This window comes from Cetorhinus maximus, chromosome 27 (assembly GCF_964194155.1).
Source record: "Cetorhinus maximus chromosome 27, sCetMax3.hap1.1, whole genome shotgun sequence".
NCBI classification, from domain to species: domain Eukaryota; kingdom Metazoa; phylum Chordata; class Chondrichthyes; order Lamniformes; family Cetorhinidae; genus Cetorhinus; species Cetorhinus maximus.
In genome coordinates this window covers 25,901,084-25,912,102 of record NC_135905.1, presented here as the reverse complement: position 1 = coordinate 25,912,102, position 11,019 = coordinate 25,901,084, and the positions used below count along the sequence as shown (strand labels likewise).

Below are 11,019 nucleotides of genomic sequence, written 5' to 3'. Positions count from 1 at the left end.
CAAGTCCTCTCAATGAAGGCCAACATACCATTTACCTTCTTAACTGCTTGCTGTACCTGCATGCTTGCTTTCAGTCATTGGTGTACAAAGGCACCCAGGTCCCAATCTATCACCATTTAAATAATACTTTGCCATTCTGTTTTTCCTACCAAAGTGGATAACTTCACACTTATCCATGTTATACTGCATCTGCCATGTACTTGCCCACTCTCTCAACCTGTCTAAATCACCATGAAGCCTCTTAACACCCCCCTCATCGCTCACATTCTGACCAAGTTTTGTCATCAGCAAACTTGGAAATATTACATTCGGTTCTCTCATCCAAATCATTGATTTATATTGTGAATAGCTGGGGCCTAAAGCACTGATCCCTGCAATACATCACTAGTCATTGCTTGCCACTCAGAAAAAAGACCTGTTTTCTGTCTGCTAACCAATTCTCAATCCGTGCTAATATATCATCTCCAATCCCATGTGCTTTAATTTTGCACACTAAGCTCTTATGTGGGAATTTATCAAAAGCTTTCTGAAAATCCAAATACACCACATCCACTGGTTCTCCCTTACCTATTCTGCTTGTTACGTTCTCAAAAGACTCCAGTAGGTTTGTCAAACGTGATTTCCCTTTCATAAATCCATGTTGACTTTGTCTAATCCCGTTGATATTTTCTAAGTGTCATGTTATCACAGCCTTTATAATAGACTCTAGCAATTTCCCTACCACTGATGGTAGGCTAAGTGGTTTGTAATTCGCTGCTTTCTCTCTCTTTTAAATAGTGGGTTACATTTGCCACTCTCCAATCTGTCGGGACTGTTCCAGAATCTACAGAATTTTGCAAGATGACAATTAATGCATTCACTTTCGAAGGCCACCTCCTTTAGTACCCTGGGATGTAGATTATCAGGCCCTGGGGATTTAACTGCTTTCAGTCCCATTAATTTCTCCGGCACTGTTGTTTTAGTATTACTAATTTCCTTCAGCTCCTCCTCCTTACTAGACCCTTGGTTCCCTAGGATTTCTGGGAAGTTATTTGTGTCTTTCTCTCTCTCGCTCACATACACGCACACTCTCTCATGCGCACTCACTCTCCCTCTCTCAAAAATCCTCACTGGGAGATGTGCTAGGGTTGTTGGGGAGGGTTTAAACTAGCTTAGCAGAAGGATGGGCACCAGAGAGGGAATTCAGTTGGGAGAGAAAGCTGGTAATGGTAGGAAGAAAAGTAGTGAGCAAAATTGGAAAGTAGCAGAAGCAAAGGCCAGGAACAGATCAAATTACATTAAAATGTTAAAAAAGCAAAATGCACGAGCATCGCAACTAGGTAGATGAATTGACGGCACAAATAGAATTAAATCCATATGATCTAATTGCCATTACGGAGACATGGCTGCAGGGTGACCAAGGTTGGGAACTGAATGTTTAAGAGTATTGGACATTTGGGAAGGGTAGACAAATAGGAAAATTAGGCACTATTAATAAAGGATGAGATCAGTACATTAGGGAGAGAGGATCTTAGATCAGAAGATTAAGATATAGAATCAGTTTGGGTGGAACTAAAATACAGCAAGGGGCAGCAAACATTTGTGGGACTTGTATCTAGGCCACCAATAGTGGCAATAGGCACCAGTGGTGGTAATGTAGGGCACGGTATAAATCAGGAGATTAGGCATGCAGGTAACAAGGGTAATACAGTAATTATGGACAATTTCAATCTACATATAGATTTGGTAAACCAAACTAATGCTGTGGAGGACGAATTCCTGGAATGCATACAAGATGGTTTTCTGTAACGGTTTGTTGAGGAACCAACTGGAGAATGGGCTATTTTAGATCTATTATTGTGCAATGAGGAAGGACTGACCATGTCTTATAAATTACATCAAGGTTTGTTAATGTCAATTACATTGTTGCAGTTAAGAAAAACAGGTGATGGGTATTAATTGCCTTTGAGCACGAAAATAGGGGATTGCTGGGACACTGGGTTGTGCAGGAGGAGAACTGCACGACCAAACAAGTCAATAAACTCTCTCAATAAAGAAAAGTTCTGTGTCTTGTTCTTGGCGTCACCAACCGGCTTGGATCCTATTAACAAGGGCTCACTAATAATCTCGTCATAAAGGAGCCGTTAGGGAAGAGTGACCATAATAGGATAGAATTTTACATTATGTTTGAAAGTGATGTAGTTCAATACAAAATTAGGGTCTTAAATCTAAACAAAGGAAACTATGAAGGTATGAGGTGCCAGTTGGCTGTGGTGGATTGGGAAACTACAATAATTGGTATGATGGTAGATAGACAATGGCTAGCATTTAAAGAATTAATACATGGTTTGCAACAAGCATACATTCCTCTGAGGCACAAAAACCCAACAAGAAAAGCGATCCAACTGTGGCTAACAGGAGAAGTTAAAGATTATATTAAATCAAAGGAAGAGGCATATAAAGTTGCCAAAAAAATTGTAAGCCTGTAGATTCGTAGCCAAGACAAATGTGGGCCCATTACAGGAGAATTTATAATGGGGAATAAGGAAATGACAAGAGAAATTAAACAAATACTTTGTGTCTGCCTTCAAGGAGGAAGATACAAAAAAACCTCCCAGAAATGAACCAAGGGAGTAGCAGAAATGAGGAACTGAAATAAATTAGTAATAGGATAAAAAGTAGTACTGGGGAAATTAATGGGACGGAAAGTTGATAAATCCCCTGGAGCGCTTATTCTACATCCCAGAGTGTTGAAAGAGGTGACTGTAGAGATAGTGGATGCATTGGTGGTGATCTTTCAAAATTCTATAGATTTTGGAACAGTTCCTGCAGATTGGAAGATAGCAAATGTAGCCCCTCTGTATCAGAAAGGAGGGAGAGAGGAAACGGGAAACTACAGACCTGTAGCCTGACAGTAGTAGGGAAAATGCTAGAATATATTATAAAGGATGTGATAACTGAACACTGAGAAAACAATGCAAGGATTGGTCAGAGTCAATATGGATTTATGAAAGGGAAATCATGTTTGACACACCTGTTGAAGTTTTTTGATTTGTATTTGAATAGATAAGGGGGGAACCGGTGGATGTGATGTATTCGGATTTTCAGAAGGCTTTCAATAAGGCCCCACACCTTGGTTAGTAAGCAAAATTAGAATGCATGGGATTTGGGGTAATATATTGGCATGGATTGAGAATTGGTTGACAGACAGAAAACAGTAGGGATAACGGGTCATTCTCAGGTTGGCAGGCTGTGACAAGTGGGGTACTGCAGAGATCAGTGTTTGGAACATATGAGCAGGAGTAGGCCATTCAGACCCTGGAGCCTGCTCCGCCATTTAACTAGATCATGGCTGATTTTCTACCTCAACGCCATCTTCCCGCACTATCCTCGTATCTCTTAATATCATCGGTATCTAGAAATCTATTGACGTCTACTTTGAACATACTCACTGACTGACCCTCCATAGCTGTCTGGGGGTAGAGAATTCCAAAGATTGACCACCCAAAGATTGGCATTTAGTTAGTATCCTGCCACATCTTTCGTTTATGCAACATACAATGAATTACTCTGAAGAGATGTGATGTTCCATCCCCTGCAGTCTCACAATACAAGTCCCAGTGTCCTCCAATTAAACATTGGGAAGATAGAAGCTTTTCATCTTCAATACCCCAGCTCTCCCTATCCCGGGGCCAGAGCCATCCCGAGGGCACAGCGAATCGGGGCAACCACCCTGGGCCCCGCGCTCGGACATCAGTGGCCAGATGTAAAGCATGGGGCGGGCTCAGCACCATCCTTCACCTTTGGATTCACAGCGTTGACCTCAGCGAAGCTGATTTAATTCCAACTGTCGTTCACCGCAGAGGGGCAAGATGAACTAGTCCGAATTAGTTAACGTCTTTAAAGCAGGCACATACCACATAGCGTCCGACCTGCAGGGTCAGTCACTCACTGGCTGTGTTTATTTTCAGTCCAGGGCAATTTAAACCCTCTGCTTCTTGTTTTATTTTTCTTTCAGTACGCATTTGCAACTAACATTTGCAAAGCGTTGGAAGATGGGCAGTCATTTATTTTTAAAAGTCGAATAATTTTCTAGCATCGTTTTTGTAATTTTTTTAAGAAGTTGAACGCAGTGAATGTCCTCACTCCGGCATTTCGGCCGGAATATTCCAGCAACCTCCCCCAGGTGGGGCCGGCGAGCCATTGAATTCTCCGTTCACATCGGCGGGACCGGAAGATCCCACTGGCGTGAGGGGTTGGAAAATTCCGGCCTTAAAGTTTTCTCCAGTTGGGGTGTGGGGTGTGTTAGTAAAAATGTTCTAACGGAATCCCATCGAGATCATGGATTTCACCTTAACAAAAGCAGAGACAACAATTATGCTCAGCCTTGGAAGCAAGGTGTAGTTTTACAGGCGACACAGTTATCACAGTCAGTAGTGCAGTAAGTGCTTGTACCTGAGTGCTCGGTAGCTGGGATGCTGCTGCTCCTTTTCACACACACACGCGCTCAGGGGCTCAGCCATCAGAGGAAACTTGTCCAAAAATATTACAGGGGGGACCACACAATATGATTTTCCCCAGGACCTGTGCCCCCACCCCTAGGGACAGTCCTGCGTGGATCCCAGCTTTTCACAACCTATGTCAATGATTTGGATGTGGGGACTAAATGTAATATTTCCAAGTTTGCTGATGACACGTCACTGGATAAGAATGAATTTTGAAGAAAATGCAAAGAGGCTTCACAGGGGGATTTAAGAACATGGCAGATGGAATATAATGTGGAAAAATGCGAAGTCATCCATTTAGGTAGGGAAAACAGAAATGCAGAGTATTTTATAAATGGTGAGAGGTTGGGAAGTGTTGGTGTCCAAAGGGACCTGGGTGTCCTTGTTCATGAGTCACTGAAAGCTAATATGCAGGAGCAGCAAGCAATTAGAAAGGCAAATAGTATGTTGGCCATTATTGCAAGAGGATTTGAGTACAGGAGTAAAGATGTTTTGCTGCAACTGTGCACTGCCTTGGTGAGAACACACCTGGAGTGCCATGTACAGTTTTGGTCTCCTTGCCTAAGGAAGGATATACTGGCCATAGAGGGAGTGCAACAAAGGTTCACCAGACTGATCCCTGGGATGGTGGGATTGTCTCATGAGGAGACTGGGCCTGTATTCTCTAGAGTTTAGAAGAATGAGAGGCGATCTCTTTGAAACATAAAAATTCTTGCAGTGCTCGACAAAGTAGATGCAGGACGTTTGCCCTGGCTGGGGCATCTAGAACCGGGGGACTCCGTCTCCCTCTAAGGGGCAAGCCATTTTTTCACTGAGAGTAGTGGAATTCTCTACCCCAGAAGGCTGTGGAGGCTGAGTCATTGAATATGTTCTAGGCGGAGATTGATAGATTTCTAGATATTAAAGACATCAAGGAATATGGGGATTGTGTGGGAAAATGGCAGAGGTAGAAGATCAGCCCTGATCTAATTGAATGGCAGAGCAGGCTTGAGGGGCCACTTGGGCTACTCCTGCTCCCATTCCCTATGTTCCTAAATATTGGCCGCAGGACACTGGGGCAAACTCTACTGTCGGTGGATTAGATTTTGCAGTCACTGTTTTGTTGGTAAACATGGCAGGCAGGAGTTGGTTTGATACTGATATTACTGGAGCCTAAAGACTTTTTTTTGCTTTCTTAGGCAGGAAAGGCACACAGACTGAGTGCTGAACAACGTGAGCAACTGCTTCCCAACCTCCGAGCAGTCGGCTGGAGTGAAGTCGAAGGAAGAGATGCAATTTATAAAGAGTTTGTCTTTAAAAACTTTAACCAGGTCAGGATTTCTAAAACCTCCATTGCACAATAAAAAAAAATCAGAGACAAAATGCGAGGGAACTGTTTTTTGCAGTAAATCTAGTTTCCTAATTTTTTTTTTTCCCCCAAAAGGCTTTTGGTTTCATGACGAGAGTGGCGTTACAAGCAGAGAAAATGGATCATCACCCAGAGTGGTTTAACGTTTATAATAAGGTAAAGTAAGAACTTGCATTTATATAGCACCTTTCACAGCCTTCGGACACCCCAAAGTGCTTCGGAGTCAAAATCTTTAACGAATGTACTCACTGTCATCTAGGAAATACAGAAAGCTCCTACAGTAACGGACCTGAACCTGCCCATTCCTACTCAATGGGTTAGGTTGGAATCGGGACACTACCTGCCCTGGTGTAAAAAAAATGATGTATGCACTCCCTCATCAATGTGGATAAAATGTACACAAATAATTTAATTGGCAATTACATGTACATTTTTATGAATACAGAGAATGTGCGGTGCTAGCCGTGGCTTGGTGGGTAGCGCTCTTGCCTTTGACTCCAAAAGTTGTAGATTCAAGCCCCATCCTAAAAACCTGAGTGCAAAATCTTGGCTCATATTCCCAGTGCAACGCTGAGGGAGTGCTGCACAGTCAGAGGTGCTATCTTTCAAACCAGGTGTTAAACAGAGGACCTGTCTGCGCTCTAAGGTGGATGTAAAAGTTCCTGTGGCACTATTTCGAAGAAGAATGGGAGGAATTCTGTCCAGGGGGAATCTGGTCAATATTTACCCCTCCAAAATCACTAAAACAGAGTGTCCTGATAGTTATCACATTAAAAGATAGTTGCCCAATTCACACCATGACAACCTTTATCATCCTTGTCATTGACTTCAAAACTCCAAGGCAATCCACTGAGTCTTCATTTATTGCATGGACTAGGCAAGGAGCCTCCAAACACGGAATCCCCCAATTGGAGAAGTTAGAGAGGGTAACCATCTCACCGGCATCATTTTATCTTCACAGGTCCATATTACGCTGAGTACACATGACTGTGGAGGGCTGTCTGAGCGTGATATTAAGCTGGCTACCTTTACTGAAGAAGCTGTGGTTTCTCATTGAAATCCAAAGACATGTCCATGGTTACTGGTACCAAATTAACTGGTGTGTAATCAGAGATTTATTCCAAAACAGAGCTTGTGCGCTCTTCAAACATTTCAAAGGCCGGCAGTACGTTTGAAACTTACTGCATATTAAACTAGAATGATTATATTTAAATTGAGTTGAACAGAGCTGGTTTACATGTTGCCATATGAATGTACATACTGTGTGCAAAAATGTGCCTTGCAAATAAAATGCAAATCGATATAATCCAAGAGTAACTAACTCCCAAATTGTAAACGATCTTACAACTGGACAGCAGATTTGCTGCTGAGAATTCAGAAGCCTCACCAACACAAATGGAAGATCAGGCAAACTCTGGTTTATTACCTTGGGTGCCCCTTCTAAAATCTTCTGGGACACATCCCATCACTGTGGCACTGTTAATCCCAGCACTGTAGCCACCCCCCACCCCCCACCCCATTGTTGTATGAGTATGTTTAAATGACACTGCTCTGGCAGCTTTATCAACAACAACTTGTATAGCACCTATAACATAGTCAAACATCCTAAGGTGCCTCACAGGAGCCACCATCAGATAGAGTTTTACATCAAGTCACCTAAGGAGTTGTTGGGATAGATGAGCAAAAGCTTGGTTAAAGAGGTTTTAAGGAACATCATAAAAGGAGGAAAGAGCGTGTTTAGGGGCTGAGTTTCAGCGCTTAGGCCTTGGCAGCTGAAGACATGGACACCATTGGTGGAATGAATTATGATCAGATCTGTGTCGCGGCTTGAAGTCACAAGGTAGAGTCCATCACACACAAGCATACCAAAGTGAAATACTACAGATGCTGGAAATCTGAAGCAGAATCACAATTGTTACAGCCCAGGAGGCACCATTTGGCCTGTCATGTCTGCGCCAGCTCTCCATCAGAGCAATTCACCTAGTGCCATTCCCCTGCCTTCTCCCTGTAGTCCTGCCACCTTCTTCCTTTTCAGAAACCAATCCAATTCCCTCTTGAATGCCTTGATTGAATCTGTCTCTACCACTCTCAGGCACTGCATTCCAGATCCTAACTATGTACTGCCTGAACAAGTTTTTCCTGTCGCCATTGCCTCTTTTGCCAATTATCAGAAATCTGGGCCGCCTTGTTCTCGATCCTTCCATTAATTTTGAACAGTTTTTCTCTATCAACTCTGTCCAAACCCCTCTCTCAGCCTTCTCTTCAAGGAGAACAGTCACAACTTCTCCAATCTAGCTACGTATCTGAAGTTCCTTATCCCTGGCACCTTCTCCTGAATCTTTTCTGCACTCTCTAAACAATGACCCTGGGATTAAGAGCTCCATTACCTACCAACTGAGCTGACCAGGCTGTGAAACAAAAACAGAAAAGATCTGGCAGCACCTGTGAAGAGAGAAACAGAGTTCAGTGTTTCAGGTCTGTGACCTTTCATCACAACTGGATGATGTTAGGGATGAACAACTTTTAAACAAGAGCAGAGTTCAAGAAGAGGGGTGACAAATGAACAATCCAGAGTGAATGCACTTACAGGGAAGGGAAACGGACAACATGAAGGTATTTATAAAAGAGACAAACTACACTGACAGTTTTAACAAATTAAGTTTATTACCAAATCTCAATTACAAATGTGTTAATACATAATACAGTGAATTAATTCAGATCATTTTGCACACTAGTAATGCAAAGGTGCAGGGTTTGTTCAGGTACAAATAACCCAGCTTGGGAAATCCCCTCCCAGAGGGCTAACTATAAACTTCACAATACATACAAGCTTGGTCCGGAACAGTTCCAGCTAGTAAACTGACAATTAAAATACTGCCCTCACATTGGCTAACTGTCTGGCCTGGTAGAGCTCTGTAACTTTCAAGATACTTCTCAAAAAAAATACCTGTACCACAGACACTAGGACCACCCAACACACAACTCTGCTACGGAAGGAATGTGGGAACGGGAGTGGGTTTGAAGCATTGCAAAGGGGACAAAAGGTCTTGCCTTATTGTAGCCTAGTTGCTTATTTAAAGTAAATCAAAGATCACTCCTGGGACTGTATCTCTTCCCCCTTTTGAAATGTGTGGTGCAGCAGGGAGAAAAATAGCCTTCATCAAAACCAGAAAGGGTACGGGGAAACTAACAGAAGTTTACGCCCAGCTTGTAAACTCCAACAAATCTTTGTGCCATTTCCTCTTCATAATGAGAATGTACACCAGAAGCGGGGCCCAGTTATTTCTTCAGACTGTGTAAGAGGTTCCAGAACCAACTAAAGGGTGGTCACAGAACAATTTCCGTCTGCTTTGTACAAACAGAAATGTAGCAAATGGAATGGGTTTATATTCTCTTAAGAGCAAAAGATGGAGGGGGGGAGAACCTTGGCAAACATTGATTTTACAAAAAGCTAAAAGCTACTGCGGATGCTGGAAATCCAAAACAAAAACAGAATTACCTGGAAAAACTCAGCAGGTCTGGCAGCATCGGTGGAGAAGAAATCAGTTGACGTTTCGAGTCGAAACGTTAACTGATTTCTTCTCCACCGATGCTGCCAGACCTGCTGAGTTTTTCCAGGTAATTCTGTTTTTGTATTGATTTTAGAAAGTTTTTTTTTAAGAAAGGTAGGGGACTTCCTATCAAAAGTCAGAAAATTGTGCACAAATCTTTTTGCAAATGCTAAAGTTATTAAGACAGTATGAAATGCAGCCCTTCACGTCATTATGGAAACCTGGTCAGACTGGTTTAAAACCATGTTGAGCCAGTGGGAGCGCAGTGCTGAACACATTATTTCAATGTACCAGCCTCAGTATGATACCACTTTCCATCAACTGCTGGGGAACACATTCATTCTCAGTGTTACTCCAGGTACTCTGAGCAAGAAGGAGCAGAGAACAGTCTCTCTCTCTCTCAATTTTTCTTCACTTTACTTCCCCTCTGTTACAAAGCTTCTTTAGGGTAATGTGCAATAATTGGAAGTTGCCAGCAATGTTGCACAGTTCATCCGTTTTGCCAAGTGGGTGCCCATTTACAGTTTAGGACATTGCCAGCATGTCACAGCTCAAATCGAGAGGGCATTTCCGAGATTCAGGCTTGTACAAGTTTACATATTCAAGTTCCCCAAATAAAGAGACTAACCCTGTGAGCACCAATTTGGAGGACCCAAAAAATAAAGGCGAAATTGGTAAGTAAGAGTGGTTCATTGGCAAGTCAATTAATTTTGAGGCTTGAAAGGTAACTGACGCACAACAGCATTTACTGTTGTGTGTACAAAGAGCCCGGATAACAAAGGATTGTATTCAAGGATCTCAGGATTAGTAAGAATCAGTAATGGGTTTAAAGATAGCATTGAAGTACCATTAAAATCACAACGTAATTATTCACAAGCGCTCCCTTGTAAAGTGTGCACTGGTGTGCAACTCCTGCATAGAGAGGTCGCTGTATGAACACTTGTTACAGTACATATAATTTCAGAGCATCACCAATCGCCACACAAGGCCTTAGATTTTGTTAGTGGTGGAGCAACAAAGAATCCAAAACACTGACACTAATATAACTGAAACACAAAGACAGAAACACACAATTTGAAGTAATTCAACCGTCAATTTCAACAATGGAATGAGCACTTCAGCACAAAAATGTGCAATTGAGTTTAATTTGCAGAGTCTCAGAGGAGCAATCCAGGTGTTTTTTTAAATCATCTGTGTCATAATATTTGATTATTTCAAACAAATCAAAAAAAAAAGTTGCACAGCAATTTTTTTTTAAAATCCTGCAAGTAATTCCTATGGCAGCACATAGGAAAGGTCTCCTGTCTGTAAATGATTATAACCACAATTAGTTTGGGTTTAAAACCGTCTTATGTTAGCTGGGAGCAACTAAAGGTCTTTTGAAAAGCGCCCAAATGACTTGAGGCAGTGAAACCCTCAACTTTCATTCATCAGGCCAAGGCTTAAAGCCTGATGGTTATGCTTGATCGCATATGTGAATTCAGAAATCAAAACCCCCTTCTCCTACCTTCCTCGCTGATTCACAAGATAACGGTCCTTCTAACAGTCTCAATTTTCTGCTGCCTTACCACCCACAACTCGGGTGTGCATGGAATGGAGCCAGAAGCTGACCAGCACCCAGGACGGCATTGAAGGG

The 11,019-nt window shown here is 42.4% G+C and overlaps 1 protein-coding gene across 1 annotated transcript; it reads left to right on the top strand.

The window, feature by feature from the left end:
• The first annotated feature begins 1,666 nt into the window (after positions 1 to 1,666).
• pcbd1 (pterin-4 alpha-carbinolamine dehydratase/dimerization cofactor of hepatocyte nuclear factor 1 alpha) lies at positions 1,667 to 7,140 on the top strand. The gene is made up of 4 exons (XM_078530524.1): positions 1,667 to 1,672; positions 5,663 to 5,794; positions 5,908 to 5,988; positions 6,794 to 7,140. Exons 1-4 carry the CDS (start codon positions 1,667 to 1,669, stop codon positions 6,887 to 6,889), a joined length of 315 nt encoding a protein of 104 aa, XP_078386650.1. The 3' UTR covers positions 6,890 to 7,140.
• Positions 7,141 to 11,019: the final 3,879 nt, after the last annotated feature.